The 16,850-nt window shown below is 49.5% G+C and overlaps 1 protein-coding gene across 4 annotated transcripts in view; it reads right to left on the reverse strand.

Moving 5' to 3' along the window:
- The window catches only part of DIS3L2 (DIS3 like 3'-5' exoribonuclease 2), a 228,309-nt gene that overhangs the window by 62,900 nt on the left and 148,559 nt on the right, over window positions 1-16,850 (reverse strand). For all 4 annotated transcript variants that reach the window (XM_014601477.3, XM_014601479.3, XM_014601481.3 and 1 more), the window contains one exon: window positions 16,567-16,800. In XM_014601477.3, coding sequence (XP_014456963.2) covers window positions 16,567-16,800 — 234 coding nt within the window. The remainder of the gene's footprint in view (window positions 1-16,566; window positions 16,801-16,850) is intronic.

Here is a 16,850-nt window from a genome sequence, read left to right on the forward strand (position 1 = left end):
ATATGGACAGCGCTGCGCTGAACGGATAAGAGCTCTTGCCAGGTAACGAAGACCATCACAACAGCGTTACAATCTTATTTTTGCCAACCCTTAAACCGAGGTGGAAAATACCAAGATCTGGAAACAACCTGTTTATAAACGGACCCATTTCTGTGTAAATTCAACCCCCCAAAATATGCAAAATAGCTAGGGTCTCCAGAGTCACCAGGATCAGATTCCAGCATGACTTAACTGGCCTGCCATCCTTCCCGGAGAGGTATCTGGAGTCCTGTGCAGTTTACCGGGTGGGATAGTTACAAACTGTGGGGTCCCGTCTTCTCCGTGTGATAACAGCTCGTATCATGCTTTTCACACGACTGGAAGGGGTTGTCTCCTGTTCTGCATCACAATCTCCCCATCTCACAAGTGTCCTGCACCACGTGGTATGCTGCAGGGCTCCAGTCTACACACAGCTGTATTCCAGCAGTGCACCAGTGCCTATGCACCCAAAACGGGGCTGGGGAACTTTCACTCTGAAAAGGTACCATATAAAAATGCAAGTTTTTTGGGTTGTTTTTTTTTTGTCTTTATATCTGCCCAACATGATGTCTGAACCTCTGCCACCACGGCCAACCCTGGGACTGTAGCGTGTGGGTTATGGTCAGTGATATTCTCCCAGCATTAATGCACAGCAGGCTTCTTATAACTTTCTGTTGGACACTGCTATTTAACATATGTAAGGGGCTGGCCGTGGTTTGTTTGGTAGCTGTGGTTACGGTTTGCAAGCGGCATTACAGTCCTGCAAAGTGAACATACAGACATTTATAATTGTAGCTCTCACCAGTCGCCAATCTATGGGTTTGTTTTTTTTAATGCCAGTCTTCGTTCCTCCCATCAAACCCAAACCAGAGCACACGCACGGAGAACAGCAGGAAGTTCAGATGGGAGAACTTGTGTTTCCAAAGCTGCTGTTCCGCGAGCGGGTGCAAACCGAGTCTCGGGTTTCAAAGGCATCGGGATTTATTCCACTACTTAGGGCTGTGGGTACCAGCAAAGTGGATGAAGAGAACGAGACTCTAGAAACCAAACCAAAGCATGAGGTATTTATTTACTCAACAATCTGCCTCGGCAAGTGCAACACAATTAAAAGGCTTCCTGCCTTTGGGAGTCCAGGATATTAGCAACCCGACCATGTATCATCAGAAAGCCTGATCGGTCTCTTCCCTCCCCAGTACTTGCCCCAGCCACTCCCAGAGCCGCTTACAGGACAACTGACTTTCAAATTCCTATTTTTAACATAGGCGCCCACGCCGCAAAGTCCCTTGGGGGCACTGATGAAACCATGAGTTGGAAATACTTTTGAAGCAATCCTTACCGTAGAGGCTGAAGATTCACTTTCCCTTCGACATGCCCAACTTTTGCAAACCACAGCAGCTGTAAAGAGCTCTCTCTCTGCGCGGGGAGCTTGCCTAAATCCACCTCCCCACCTGTATGGCTTTGGGGTGCTTTGCATGCCCTGCCCAGTCCCTGATTGGGAGCGATCTCTACTGAGAACTAAGCTCTAAGGAGCAGAAACCAATGCTATATTTTAGAGAGGCTGTCAAGCTCTTGCAATTAGTGATTTATTCCAAAAATATTCCGGGAGATGTAGTGCTCGTCTCAGCTGGTTTTCCATTTGCAGCGTTTTGTTTTTTTAAACCCTCATGTGCAAGCCCATATGTCTCCGTAGAAAGACATTCAAGGCAAAACTCATAGGAGAACAAGAACGAATGTGATCCTGCTAAAAGCATCCCTTGCATTAATGAAATCTGGGTTCTTGAAAACAGACCCTCAGAGCAAATAGAAAAACTCTCTCTCGGCTCCTGCATTGCTTACGAAGGAGACACAGACAACAGGCTAAGGACTCAAAAGGGGCTAGTAAATTCTGGGAGTGTAGGACGAGAGAGGGGATTAACTCTCCTGATTAAATTAGATGATGCATGAATACATCCCAATGCACAACATCACTCAAGCACTGGACAAAACACATGGCAGCTATGAAAAGTGCTGCCCAAAAGGTCACCGCTAATATGATTAGCTATGGACGCTTGAAACAAGCTCTCCGAAACACCACTATGCTCAGTCTCCATTGTGCGGGGCAGAGAGCACCCTTCGGATGCCTTTGAGGCTCTGTGAAGCCAGCACAAATGACCGCTGTGTGTTAAGTGATGTGCCCAAGTCCATTGAAAACGGGACAAAAAAAATGGGCATTCAGGATACTCCGCTTGGTGAAAGTGGCATTGTCCTGCCTTTCCATGGCACCAGCAGGGGTAGTCTCCAGGGTGTCCTCCCTGACAGCTGGGTCACACCATGTGCTCCCCTGTTCCACTTGGACTTTTCAACTCCCCTGGCCTGCATTCACAAGCAGAGCTTTCCGCTTTGAAGTCATAGAAAGCTGCCTCATCTATCACTGACATGAAGGGTTTCAAAAGGATCGGGAGTTAATTCACTTCTTTACAACTGGAAAGGCTTTTTGCTGCGAGGGAGGGAGCAGAGGGAGAGTAGTGAAATCCAAGAGAGAGCCAAATGATGCTTTCCTCTCTTAAGAAGCCAGCGCTGGCAGTGCTCGCTGCTGGCACGGCCCGCGGTGCATGGAAGGAGACTCTTTTGTGGTATGCCATTAGCTACTTCCAAGGGCTTCGGTTCATGTTTACCACAGCCACCGTGTTACTTCACTTGATATTTTTTTTCCAGTCCTGTTGATTGTACTTCAGAATTTACTGAGCCTGCCTGGAAGCTCTGCTCCCAGAAAGGAGAAACAAATTGCTTTGCTAAAGGACTCTCTCTCAAGTCTTTTCTTTTTAAAGGAGATCAAGCTTCATGCTGCTTTCCATACCCCAACCTCAAGCTGCTTTCCCCATTTAACACGCCAGGGGAAAGGCCCCTGCTCCACTTCCCCCGTACCAGTGATTTCACAGGCACTTACCATGCCGTGTGCGTCATTCACCTGCGGAGCAAAGCCCAGCACAGTGATGCTACCGGGCTTGCACGAGAAGGCACCTCGCACCCCAGGATTTCGTTGCACCCGGGGCTATTTCAAGCACGAGCCAATTGCAAGCAGAGCCGGACCCAGCAGGTTAGCTGGCTGCCGGTAATGAAAAGAACCGCCCGATGATGAGATCAGAGGCAGTCATGCGAGTCACTTTGCACGAGGACGAAAGGCTTTTGCTCTTGTGAACTCTACCCCAGTGTCCTGGGGAGCGCAGAGCAGAGCTCTCTGCAAGGGCTGCGCCAGCTGTAACACTGCATGTTTCAAATTTTAGAGAGAGACGAACCCGATGCCCAGCCCCTCGGGCAACCTTCCTGCCCACGGTCCACATCTTCAGGCTGCTGCCTCCTGCCTGGGTGAAACCTACTGAGTCCGAAAGCTCAGGGCCCCTGAAACACCAAGCAAACGTATTGGTGGGACTAGAGCTAACTCCCTACCACCGTCCCTTTCCACCACTGACTTTTGTGCTGTCGTAACTTCAGCAAAATTCTCAGAATCAATTAATTTTGGCTGCGAGACCCAAGGATTTCTTAGGGAGAGAGCTTTTATCCGAACAGCGGCATAGCTCGTAGAGTTGGACCAGCTTTCGAATACAAACCTTCTTCTTCAGGTCACTGCAGTGGCATGCATTCAAAAGCTTGTCTAAGTCCATCCCAACTGAGTCCCAACTAGGACCCAGCCGGGTCTCCTGAAAAAAAACTGTCTTGCCTTTAAAAACTTGTCTAACTCTACCCCAGCTATGCAGTTGGCCCAATAAAAGATATCACCCTAAGAAATACTTGCCACTTGCATGATTGTTGGACCATCACGGCAACGTCGCTCTAACATTACCACTTGATTTAGGTTGGACATTGCATCTAATGCTTCAACACTGAAAAAATGCAAAACTCTAGAACTCTTGGTTCAGAGACGATGCCTTTTATTAGCCTGACTGAGAAATTGCAAAAGAATATATCTTTTTCAAGTAACACTGGGCATTTACTGCGGCAACCTTGTCTGGGGGGCAGGTTTTTACTTCACACAGAGGGAGCCCACAGACTCCAAGAGGGACGGCCGGTGCTCAGCACTTCTGAGCATCAAGCCGAGGTTTTGCATGGGGACGCTGGCAGAAAATGGTGGGTTCAGCACTGGCGTGTTACTGGTATGATGGTTTTGTGGATCTTCTGAAGAGCTCCTCCAAAGATGACAGAGGCTTTGGCCACACTAAACTGCCAGCTGAAATTCATGAAGCTTAGGAGGACACTCATTGCTACGCCCTAACCCACAAGCAAGCGAGCTGTTGTACGGACTGCTTGTACAAACTACTCATCTTTCTTGTTGGATGCAACCACCAAACGCATACAAACTAGTAAAAAATCCCTGCATGTATAAAGACAGGCCAGTCAAAAACCACCCAAGAAACCCACCAAGCGGAAGGATTCAGTACGAGGACAGTTCTGCTAAAGGAGGTAGACACACAGGCCGACCAGGTTGTCCCCCTGCCCATTTACTAGCTCTGCCTGGGAGCTGGGGGACGTGGCAGACAGCAATGGCACACTCGAGTGGGAGTATCATTGTGCTCATGCCAAGCAGCAGCCTGTTTCTTGCTAAGGTGAAGGCTGCAGGTGTGTGAGCTCAGGACTTTCAAGCTGGCTGCGGGATTTCATCATCATAAAAAGCCAGCTATTCATCATCCTGTCGGCACTGGCATGTGGGGAGCTCCAGTGCTCCCGGTAAAATGGTTCTGGTGAATAGGCTTGACAGTGATGGAAACCCTGTTTATGCACTGTACTTACATCTCACCTGTCTCTCAGGACTTACAGTGACCTCTGTGTTCTCTCCAGCCTTCAGGATGCAAAAGGCACGGTATGGTAACGAATCCCCACTAATTGCAGATGACCTCAGCGAATGCTCGCTGCTGTAAAGTCCTTCCAGGGAGAACAGGCTGGCCGGGCCTCCGCTCCGCTACAGACATGACTGCAAAGGAAAGTACCGAGCCACTCAGCACTCCCTCTCTCCCACTATCCACAAGCTGGTTGCCACAAACAAATTAGCCAAGCCAAGCCCAGCTGCTAGGCCGGTGAACCAAAGCAGCACTCCTGCAAGAGCAGAGCTAGGACAAAACTAATGTTTAAAACGTCTTCAAGTTATTCAACGGCTTCTCTCCAGTGTGGAAAACCTCTCAGCTTCCAATAGCTTGACCTGGGGATGGGCAAATACAGAGCGAAATGAAAAAAAAAAGGGGGGCTTTATACTCTTCTGGTTGCGTGTGCTCCCCATTCCTATACACTGAGCAAGGGATAACAGGAGGGGTCCTTTCTGTGCCACCTCACCTGGTCAAGAACTACCCCATGCTATCCTTACCTTGCTGTGATTTAAGCAGACAGACCCAAGCAATTTACTTAAAGCACCTTCAAGATCCTTTTGCACCACTGGTTCCTTCCACAAAGGATCCGAGCCCGGTTCTCAGGATGACGGCTACTCTACGCTGCCACCCTTGCCAATGGGCAGATAACCCCACAACAAATTCACCCCTGCTTAAGAGAAACAACTGGACTCCCAACTAGCTGAATTAGCTACAGAAATGGCTTATTTAAAAAAAAGCAGCAAGGCAATGTGGGCACAGCAAGATGGACCATCACTTTCAGTAATGTTTGAAAAATAATAAAAAACAGAGTGTCGAAGTGAAAATTCAAAACCTCAAAGTAATTTCAACCATACATACACGGCAAGGGAAAAGAGTTTGTACATGATGCAACAGAAAAAGTGACTCATTGCCCTAGATGCCAAACCCTGGTTTATTTCATTCTGTCTCCTGTACCTGCTAAAGGCATCACCGACTCCGAAAGAATTTACTAAATTGCATTTTAAAAAATCCCATTTTAGTCATTTTAGCATTTTGTTTCTCAGGAGCCGGGGCCAGATTCCACTCCAGAGCGACAGTCAGGAGCTAAGTGCAGGCTGGGTAAGTGCAGATCTCAGACGAATGAAGGACAGTCTTGGGATCAGAGCACAGGACTAGAAACTGGGACCGGCGGTGAAGTCCTGGCCCCGCTGAGTCCGGTGAGCCCCCCGCTTTGCACTAGTGCCGGAGTCCCGCTGTGATCATCAACTCGAGTGCAAGTGCAGCTTCCTCCCTGGTGCAAGCAGTGATCTCCAAGCCACATCACACTCCAGAGCCACCAGCCATAGTATAAATGACAGGTTGTTGCATGGGAACTGTACCATGGCTGTTAAAGACTGGGTTACCAGGCTTATCTTTCTTTTTTATTTATCCCCACTACCATAGAGACAAGCCTCTCAAGTTCACTTAAAGGAATTTACCCGCTTAAAAGGACCTTCAAGATCCTTTTGCACGACTGGTTCCTTCCAGCTGCCTGTGCCCTTTTGGAAACAGCTGCACAAGACTTCCTTGCTACAGCTGCTATTTTACTGTTCCACTGACCCCATCCCATAATATACCGCCAAGGAGTGACAGTCAGTGTAGCATGTAATGAAGAGCAAAGGCGAGGAAGCATCCATTTCTAACGAGGTGCAGCTGAGCTGCAGCACTCCCTGCCTTCAGAGACGAGCATCATCTAAGCTGTTGCTTCTGGGCCTGGGGCGCGCGAGCTCCTTCACCACAGCGGACCGCGCTGTGCAGAGGAACAGGTGCGTTTCGCGGAAAAGGAGTTCCCCTTCCCAGGAATCGGGTGTTGGCCAGTCCTGAAGGCAAAGTGTCACGTGTGTCGCACGCTTCCGCTCCCCCGTGTGAAACGCGGCCTCTGACAGGAGCTCGCATGACAGCGCGTGTCCTTCTTGCTACACGAAGGTCTAGGGGTACGATGGATGACGTAAGCCCCTCCTAGAGACAAAGCCCCGGCCACTTTGCTTTCAAAACAAAGCAACAGGCTGCAAACAATCAGAGCACATTACTTCAGAGACCCTGGGCCTGGCCCTGAATCATTCGTGCTATTGCCTGAAGAGGGGCTTAGTCCGGGAAATAACCCAGGCAGAGGCTGGTCGACAGCCTGGGATCCAGGCATGTAAATCTATTCTCATCAAGTGCTGACCTTACGGCCTGATCTCGGAGGTGGCAAGGGAGCGACAGAGCTCAGCTCTGCAGACACACCAGTCCATTCAACCCAGTTTTAAAGGCAGGGGAAATCCCTTCCTCGCCCCACAAGCAGGTTATGAGGTTTGCTCCGCAGAGCTCCAGGACCCTCCGATGACATGAGTGACGGATGTGCAAACTGGTATTTGCTTTAATCATTTTCGCACTGGAAGTGAAATCGGAAAAATATCACCGAGCGGAGCTACTTCATCTGCCTTCCCTCCCCAGGGGCTGCCTTTTACCACGGCACGTTTAGCTCTTCCACCGCTCCCTGGCAGGTGAAACAAAACAGGCTTTGACAACGGTGCACTGCGTGTTCGGTTAGGGCAGACCGGTCGCATTTGAGGCTGCATCACTCAGCACGCGGTGACTCAGTGCAACAGGGATGATGGATTAGCCACGCAGCCAGCTATAATTAATACCTGGGGAAAAAAAAAAGCCCTTGTCAAGCTCAGTTTGAATACGTGATAAAGGGAACCTGAAACAACAAAAGGTTTTGCGATGACGTCCGCGTGCGGTTCTGCAAGAAAAACACCGGCATCCGACGAGAGGGCACTGGAACCGGGAATGTTTCTCCGGGACAAAAAGACATTTACCCTGCCATTCACCCTGCGCACACCTCGACACAAATACGTTCTTGAGGCTTTTGTTTTATCAAAGCTCTTATCAGGCTCCCCCAAGAATCAGCTTGGTTCTGCTCCATTGAGATAACCAGTGCTTGCACCTCGAGCCTCTTTCAAGAAAAGCAACAGTCTCCCTTCCTATCATACTCTGCAATGCCATGAAACTGTGCTCGGCAGTAGCCTTCAAGCATCTCTTCGCCTTAGTGATCACCTCCGTGTTTCAGATGCTTTCTGACACCCTAAGGTCCCACACTTCAGTTCAGCAGTTTCTAAGCAAGCCGGCTCGCTCCAGGGGAGCCACGCACAAAGAACCGTGCTCCAACGCGCAGCCGGGCTCCACCTCGGTGCAGCCATTCACAGACTGCCATGTGTGTCCGCGGAGCACCCTGCCGTGGTGGGCAGTGACCACGAAGAACATGCAAATGCCCTCAAACCTCAGCCACACCAAGAGGACGATTATGCCCAGAGTGTGCCTGGTTGGGATGGCGCTAAATCTGAAAGGAAAGGTAAAGTGCTGTGCTGAATCTGAAGAATCACTGCCCAGCCCAGGCCAGTTCTAGCAAGAAAGCCTTCTGCATAACGCTGAAGCACAAACACGTTCAATGCCAAAGACTGAGCAAGTTGGATGGATCGGGGTCCCCCGTTACGAGTCTGGTGCAGAAGGATCTGTGGCAGCGTTCCAGGGTCGTGGACTTTTGATATTTTAACTCCAAACCATGCCAGCCACACAGAGCTCGTGTGCAGCGACAGAACAAAGGACTTCCCGTCACAGCCTCCTCTGTTCCTGCTGTGAATTTTTCTCGAGTCACTCCTGTCACTGAGGCATCCAAATCCCCCTGGGGAGAGGCAGCATCATCACAGACATGCCATGAATGGGCTGGGGATGAAGTTCAGGAATAACAAAGAACCTGTTTCCACATAAATATTTGCACTGATAAAAGGAGAAGGAAGATAAACCGGGCTGACAGTGCGAGACCTTGGACTATGGGCTGGGAATGAGGAAGGTGTTCGATGGTCTCTGCCACTGAGTCACTGGGTGGCCTTGGAGAGGTCATTTCACCTCTTCCCACCCTAGTCTCCTAATCCGGGAAGACGAGAAAGTGAACCTCACCTGTCACTTGCTTTGAGGGAGGTGGAGGACACTCTACAGCAGTGATAAATATGATCATCAGACCAGCACTGTGTCTAACTTAAGAACATAAAGACCTGTTTCTAGGAAGCAGCAGCTGGGCTTTGAGGCGCAGGGGACAGAGCTGGATCACTCGGCTACTTGGAAGTGCGGCAGAAGGCAGGGCAGCGCAGCACCACGGGGACTCGCTGGTTCAGAGAGGCACGAGCTTTTGTAGGCGGCAATCTGTTTCATCAGATGCTGCTGGTGAAGTAGGCTGTTGCCTACGAAAACTGCCTCTGAACGGGGCACAGGCTGAGACTCCAGGACCAGCTGGGACAGTGCAAGCCACTGGCAGGCGGAGCTGCCTGTCCAGAAGCAAGCAACACGCAAATAATGGACGGACCTCGGTGTCCAAGTTAGTGATTACAACATTTATATTAGTTAGAGAGAAGAAACAAAGAGACTTGTGTGTTTCTTGACGGTATATTCATTCCAGAGTATTGCCGTCATTACTTTCCTAGACACGTCTCCTGGCAGGACACAGAATTACAGAGGAGCGGGGCTGAAGGGACCTCGGGAGGTCATCGAGGCTAACCCTCTGCCCGAGGCAGGATCAGCCCCGTCCAAGTCATTCCCTACTGATCCACAATCTAACCTCTTGGTAAAGCTACCGTCCAACCCTGACACAACACAGGTAAAGCAGGCGGACTACAGCAGCCACTCCTGCTTCCACAAAAGGTCGTTAATATATACAGGCAGTCCTCAGACTTAGGACGCAATTAGTTCCTGAAAACGACTTGAAACGTTGTAACTCGGAACCAATTTCCCATAGGAAACAATGTTATAAATGGGGGATTGGTTCCTGAACCAAGGCCCGATACCCTATTTTCACCACAAATACCCCAGAATTTTGTACTCAATCAATTATAGATGAGTAACAGAGCTACATTAATGTATTTCTATTGTAAATAGCAATCATATTGATTTGGAAGGACTTCTTTGAGGTGACTTTGCTGGACTTTTTGACGGGTTCTTGGCTGGAGTCTTCCCAGGAGTCTCGGCTGCGGGTTTTTCTGGAGTCTCGTCGGCTTTCTTAAAGAAAGTGTCCAGGGAGGTTTGGACAGGTGTCCTCCAGGGAGATGAGCAATGCAGCGAATTTGTTCGCTGGCGTGGCATCGCATTGGATCAAGCGTTGTAAAGTCGAAACTGGTGTTGTCAAGTTGAAACAGGGTGTCAATTTATAAACGCTGTAAGCGTGAAACGTTGTAAGTCGAAACGTTGTCTGTACTCAAAAGATCCCAAGCAGAGACCGTGACGTGATCCCCATTACAGAGGAAGGCAAAACGCCCCCCAGTCCATACCAATATGACCAGGGGGTAAAAATTTCTCCCTGACTCCAAATATAGCTTCGGTCTAACCCTGAGCAGAGGGGCAAGATGCTCTAGCCAGGAAACTCTGGCTTTAAGTCCCTTGCGGGGTTACCACAGCCACCGCTTGTCCTCCGATGCCAATGCGCATGTCAAGTGGGGCTCTGCGCCCAGGATATTGGTGGCGAGACCCCACTCCCCAATCCCAGGCCCCTACGGGAGCCCCCAGGACCAGACGACCCAGCTCCGCAAGCTGTACGTTTGACACCTCTGCTCTAGCTCATGCTTTCAGGCTGCTGAAGCGCATGGTCACGGGAACTCCCCTGCGTTCTACATGTTCGCAAGGACAAATTCGTTCCTGATGAAACGCAGGCCAAGGTGGGATCTGGCACCTCACGTCACACCTTGGTGCCAAACGTACCTTTTGCAGAAGCAGGACAGACTGTTGTAGCTCTTTTTGGACTGCAAAACCCAGGAAAGGCAAAGCTCCTTGGGCAGGACAGGGTGGCTCTGCTACTCATAGGACACTGTCTGTATGCACTAGTTATGGCCAAGTCATTTCTGACTCTCTCAAAGGTCCCTGCCTTGAGACAGCAGACCAAAGGCACCTCACAATCAGACCAGCCAGCGGGTGCCTTGAAAAAAACCCCGACTGCTGAACTCGTTGGCGCCTGGGCCACTCTGACTTCCTTGTCTTTGATGCACAGTACTTGCAGCCTCCTCCTAACCCAGCCATGCAGCATTTCAGACATCTTCCACGCCTACACGCCAGAGCAAGACACACTTCTACGCCTTACCTTGCACACAATGTCACCTTAAATAGGAGTCGAAGCCGCAGGCTACCTCCGCATTGCAAGAGAAAGAGAAGTCCTATGCTCATCTGCTAATGGTCTCAGAGGGGAAACGTGAGAAAGCAATTTCCTAGCATTGTTTCCAAGCGACATTTATCTGGGAAGATTTTAATTGAGATAGTAATTAATCTTCGGTTCTTGAGTGATTCAATTATAAAGCATAAGTGGGGGCCACTGTCTAAAAATAGAGGTTCTCTGTCTTTGCCTGTTGGAAACAATCCTGTGAACCGCCACCGCCATGCAGATGCTGTCACATCCTGATGACACAAAGACCTTCTTCGTTCTCATTTCTCTGTGCGGCTGACATATACAGCCCACCCCTCAGGGCTGCCTGCTTTCTATGACAGGTCTATCGCTCCCAGCTGAACCGAACCTGGAGTCAGGTTTACGGACACCTTGGAAATGGTACGCACGTTGGGAATTTCCCAACTGCGTCGGAGCTCTGAGAATCTGTAAGACAACTCCATGTTTTTTGATATCGTGAATCACTTAGTAACACCTTCTGGTTCCTCTTTCTCACTTCCCCAAGCTCCTCGTGTGTGCCTTATTCCACTGTTATCAGCATTCACGAATCCCATCTTGTTAGTTAACTGAAGCTGCTATCTGGGATAAAAATGCCAAGAGGGCAATCAGCCCCACTGTAAGCAAGGGGCTGAAACACTGTAAGCAAAGAGGCTGCACTTGCTCTCCCTAAATTCATCCACTTTGTTGAAAGCCCGTTACAAACTACAGAGCAACACAAACCCCTCGCCTGCAGCAGGACCAGCCATCCATGACCACAGAGGAGGTAACCTTTTGTTTGCAGTTTGGTTTTTAACCAGAGTAACGCTCTGATCGCCCTCATTTTTACTCGCTTCCTTTCCCTTTCTGCAGCTTCCCCCAGGCATCAAAACAAGTGATGAGAAGTCTCTGCAAACAGCTTGGTGCCAGTGGCACAAATCGGTCTACTGCAAATGCGCTTTTGATTGTTTCCATGATAAACCTCCGTCACCAACTCAAGCACGTGGGGACGGGCGCTATGGAGAGCGGCCTCACAGAACAACGAAAGCCATCAATCAACTCCAAGTCAGCTGTTTAATTATGGGGATCGTAAAGATTATGATCGAATTTATTTCCGGCCTGGATGTGTGTAGGGCACTTTTCTAACCAGTTCTCCTGTGGGTAATGCTCTCTGTGGTTCATCTCCAGGCAGTTAAAGCAAAGGAGAACTACATTTATGGTAGGCCTCTTGTACACGGGCTTTTATGTGAACTTAGAAACAAATGTACTTAAAACAATTTATTTGCTTCTCCAGCATTTATGGCACCTCTTGCTTTCGCATCCAAGTACTGCAGCTCTGAGTGAAAGAGAAAGCATTATCGTTTATCATTATGGATTAGACCCTGGCAGATTTCCCAGAAATCAAGTTTTATTTGCCCAATCACGAAAATGATGCTGCACTAAGGCATCTGATTTTGGATGCTCCTAGACTACACTCTGGAGCTATGAGGGATCGCTGACAGAAGGGGCTGGGTATGCCAGGTGGGGAGAACGGACTGGAAAAGGTGGCGAGGGAGAAAAGTGAGGCTCCAGGCTGCAGCACATGTATGGCTACAGGTTGCGAGGGAGGATCACATTCAGTGGAGCAAGATTTCCTTTCTGCAGATCATGGCTGGTGGACTGAAGCTTAGAGGGAAGCCTGGAAAGGGCTGGCTGGAATAGATAGCCAGGGATAGTAGGGTATCACAGATATGGGGGGCGGGAATCTAGGCAGAGAGCTGCAAAAAAGGAATGAGAACGGGTTGAGGAGGCAGCAGGGCTTCAAAGTCAAATGCCCGAAGGGACAACTGTGCTCACACAAGTCTTACCGCTGCAGAAACAGAGACCTCATCTTGTAGACAAACCTTAGCTCCTGGTTTAAAAGCTTCCAAAGACAGTGGATCCATCAGTATACAAGGTAAGTTGTTTCAGTGGAAATTATCCTCACTGCTTACCACTCTGGCCTTTTTCTGAGTCAGAATTGGTCTAGCTGCAGCCTCCAGCCCCTGGATATGGTTATACCTTGATCTGTCAGATGGGAGGCCCCTCTTGCATTAGATCTCGATGCCCATCTAGATCCTTAAAACATATGACTGAGTTGTATCTTCACTTTCCTCCTGAAAAGCGAATTAGCTTGAGTGCCTTCAGTCTCCTGCCACAACAAGGGTCAGCAAAGAAACAACACGGCTCAGGTCTGAGGCAGGGCAGCAAGTCCGACCCAAGCGCTGCCACTGCTTCTCCTCGCTGCCCAGCCCTGGCATGGGCAAAGCCCCTAGCTCCTGAATGCCACCAAAGCCCCCCAGCTCTGCGAGCCTGATCCAACAGCACCGTGGGTCGTAAGTCGCTGACCCCTGTACTATGAGGTAGGTTTCTGCTCCTTTCACCTCCCTTGTCTGGACTCTTGCCACATTTTCAGCATTTTCCTGACATGTGGATGGATGTGCATCTGGTATTTCAGTAGCTGCTGCACCATGCCAGATACGAAGGTAGCACAGCCTCAGGTGGCTGGAGGGTGTGGGACCACCTATCCGGGGTGGCTGGTACAAGAATTACCTAGTCTGGAAATGTCTGGATGCCGTGTAGTGAAAGCTTTAACTGACAACTTTCTCTAGAGCAGCGGTGTCAAACTTATGGTCCACAGGCCAGATCCAGGCCACGGAGCCCCGTGATCCAACCCTCAGTGCTGCCCCGCACAGTGAGCTGGACTGGCTCGCAATGACTAGGACATGTGTTGCATGTGCCACCCATTGGGGCTGGGTCCTAGGCTGCGCCGACCACGGTGCTTGCTGAGGATGGGACCAGGACCACAACATCCGCTTGGGCTGGTATCCCCAACTGGTGAGTGCTGCACATCCTGGATCAGGCATTTGGGGGTGGGAATCATCTATGGGCCTAATCTGGCTGCGACTGGCTCAGTGAAAGTAACACCAGTAGCCAAACTACCCTTGTTCCGCCCCGAAACACAACACACCAGCGCTACAAAGTCTATTCATCACAGCCCTGCCTCTTATTTGTGCAGAAGCACAGTAATACCTGGAGTTGAATCATACCGAGGTTGTAACAACAGTCAAGCTTACCAACCATACTGTACCAAGCTTACCATACCAAGGTTAAATCAACACTCAAAACCGTGTGTGACCCACAGTCGGGTATCATCTGATCATCATTTAGACAGGTATCATTAAAGACAAAATTCCTGCCTCTGCCAGACTGTATAAATGTGCCCACCGTATTCAAGCAGGGGCTATTCACAGCACAGTGTGGCATCCAATCACATACTGAAGATACCAAGAGCTGCAGTGGGAAGAGGATTAATTCCTGGAGATTCGTGCCGGGTTGGGCGCGAGCACCTCTCTCATCGTTTAGCATCTGTTTCGTTCTGAAGAAACACATATCAACACCCTTAGCTGACTCGGCTAAGATTTTTCTGTGGGAACAAGCGTTGCGTTTCAACAACCCTGTCCAGCAGATGAGGGTTATTGCCAGCTTGCAGAACAGCTGACCAGGGGAAGTGACAGCCAAGCCAAGAGTCATAACGAATCGGTGGCAAAGGAGTTCCGAGTCCCAGCTTCTGGCTCTAAGCAGCAGACCAGCATGTTTCCTTAGGACATTAACAGGAATGATGAAAAAACATCCGGGTGGCAAATATCATTAGTGAAACAGGAAAAGAATCACCAGGCCACCAAGCTCCTGGTAGAGATGTCCAGTGCTGAACACAAGGCAGACCCCGAATGTAACTTTACGTATGGGAAGACGGCTCAAACCCTTTGAGAGAGAAAGCATGGAAGTAATACGTCTCTTAACAACCTCCTCCCTTATGCTATGGAATGAACATTTCCTTTGCTTTCATGTTCATTTGGAATCTGATAATGAATTGCTCACAGTTTCCTACCAGAGTTTATCTGCCATTGTTTAGGATTTACATTACTCAACAGGAAATCCACGAGAGGTCCTGCGATTGGAAAGGTGTGTTTCCCAAACCGACCCACCCTCGCTAGCTCAAAGCTGGGAATAGGATCTTCTACAGAACTACACCCAGGTTAGCAGAGGACGTCATGGGAACAAGAGCTGAGGCCTTCTAATGCTGCTACGTTAAAAGCGACACGTGCTTCCTTTGCCCCGAACAAGATATGCTCTACCGGCCAGGACGTGCCCTTGGGTTCATCTTGCTCTCTTCAGCAGTAGCTGTCTGCATGACCTTGGATTCTTTGTTGAACTGCTGATAATGTTATCTGAGCGTGTACAGCTCCCCACAGAGCAGTCCCCATGGCTATATGAACAAAGGACCCACGAGTGCAAGATTTCCCTTGGTTAAATTCACATTGTTAATGTGTGAAACACCCCTCTAGAAGCCATCTCTTGCTTTGGGAACAAGATTTTCTGAGCAAGGAACAGTGCTCATGGGAAATAATTCAGTTTGTGATATAGAAGCCCACAGGGGACTGTAATTAGGCCAAACTAATTCTTCACTGTGTTGTCAAGCAGGTTTTAGAATCCTAGAAAATGAAGGTTGGAAGGGACCTAGGCAAGTGACATCTAGTCCAACCCCCTGCTCCAAGCAGGACCAGCCCCAACTACAACATCCCAGCCAAGGCTTTGTCTACCCAGCTCTTAAAAACTTCCAAGGATGGAGAATCCACAAATCAAAAGGCAACAGTTTAATCCAGCAGTTACCCCAGCACAACTGATATGATCCCAAGGAAGAAGCCACTTCACTTCTGCCCTGATTATTGAAACGCATCCCCCTTTCCCATATACACAATTCAACTTGCTTGAGTTGCAGTTCAGTTCTTTGCCCTGCACCCAGAACTGAAATGACTGCAGCGGGAAAAAGTGACTAATCCAAGCCCGATGTAGTGGAGGGAACCGTGCTTTCGAGAAGAGCCTGCTTTATTGCAGAATGCATGCTCACGGCATCTAACTTCCTTGATCACATCGCTGTATCATTATCATTTATTTAAATGTATCAGACACTTAGCTACAGCTTTGTAGGTGTTATAAGAGCTTGTGAAGAATTCAGTACGAGTGCTCACATGTCACTGAATGTTTTGTCCAGGAGATTTCAACAGGATTCCCTCTATGGTTCCCTACTGCACTGGTGCAATGTGGGGCAGTGATATTGCAAAGAAAACTTGGACGCACAACCTTACAGTTTTGCTCGTGTCTCATCCCTGCTAGGAGTCTCTAGACCGATCAACAGACCACAAGAGCCCCACTTGGCTTTGCCGTAGTAAACCACAGAATCATAGGTTTTGATTGCGACCTCAAGGGTAACCCAGCCCACCCCCCTGCAGAGAAGCAGGAACGCTTCTCAGAGTCATCCTTCACCACTGCTAATCCAGCATCTTCTTGAAAACTGAGTGAAGGCGAGTCCACAGCTTCCCTGGGACTCTATCCCACCGTGCTGCTGTTCTAACATGAAGGAAGCTTCTTCTGCTCTATACTCTAGGTCTGCATTGCTGTAAGTCAGCAAAAGACCCCAGGGCAGCCCCAGGTCCACGCACGAAGATTACTGACCTGATCCAAACGAAGGGCACCATCGATGAAGCGTTGCTTGCGCAGCTGCTTGGCGATGCGGTGGAGGTTCAACACTGCCCAGTGAATTTCCTCTGTCGTGTGCTGGGGAGAGATGGGAGGCAGCTCCTCCGGCGAAAGCACCTTCTCAGGGCATTCGATCATGCTCTGCGCGTGGTCGTAGCTCAGCTTTACACAGGAGCAGATGATGGTTCGCCCGAACCATTCGTCGAGGATCTGCAAAATCAGAAAATGTAAGAACGTGGCAACTGAACGGAGGGCCGGCT

Source organism: Alligator mississippiensis, chromosome 7 (assembly GCF_030867095.1).
Source record: "Alligator mississippiensis isolate rAllMis1 chromosome 7, rAllMis1, whole genome shotgun sequence".
Classification (NCBI taxonomy): Eukaryota; Metazoa; Chordata; order Crocodylia; family Alligatoridae; genus Alligator; species Alligator mississippiensis.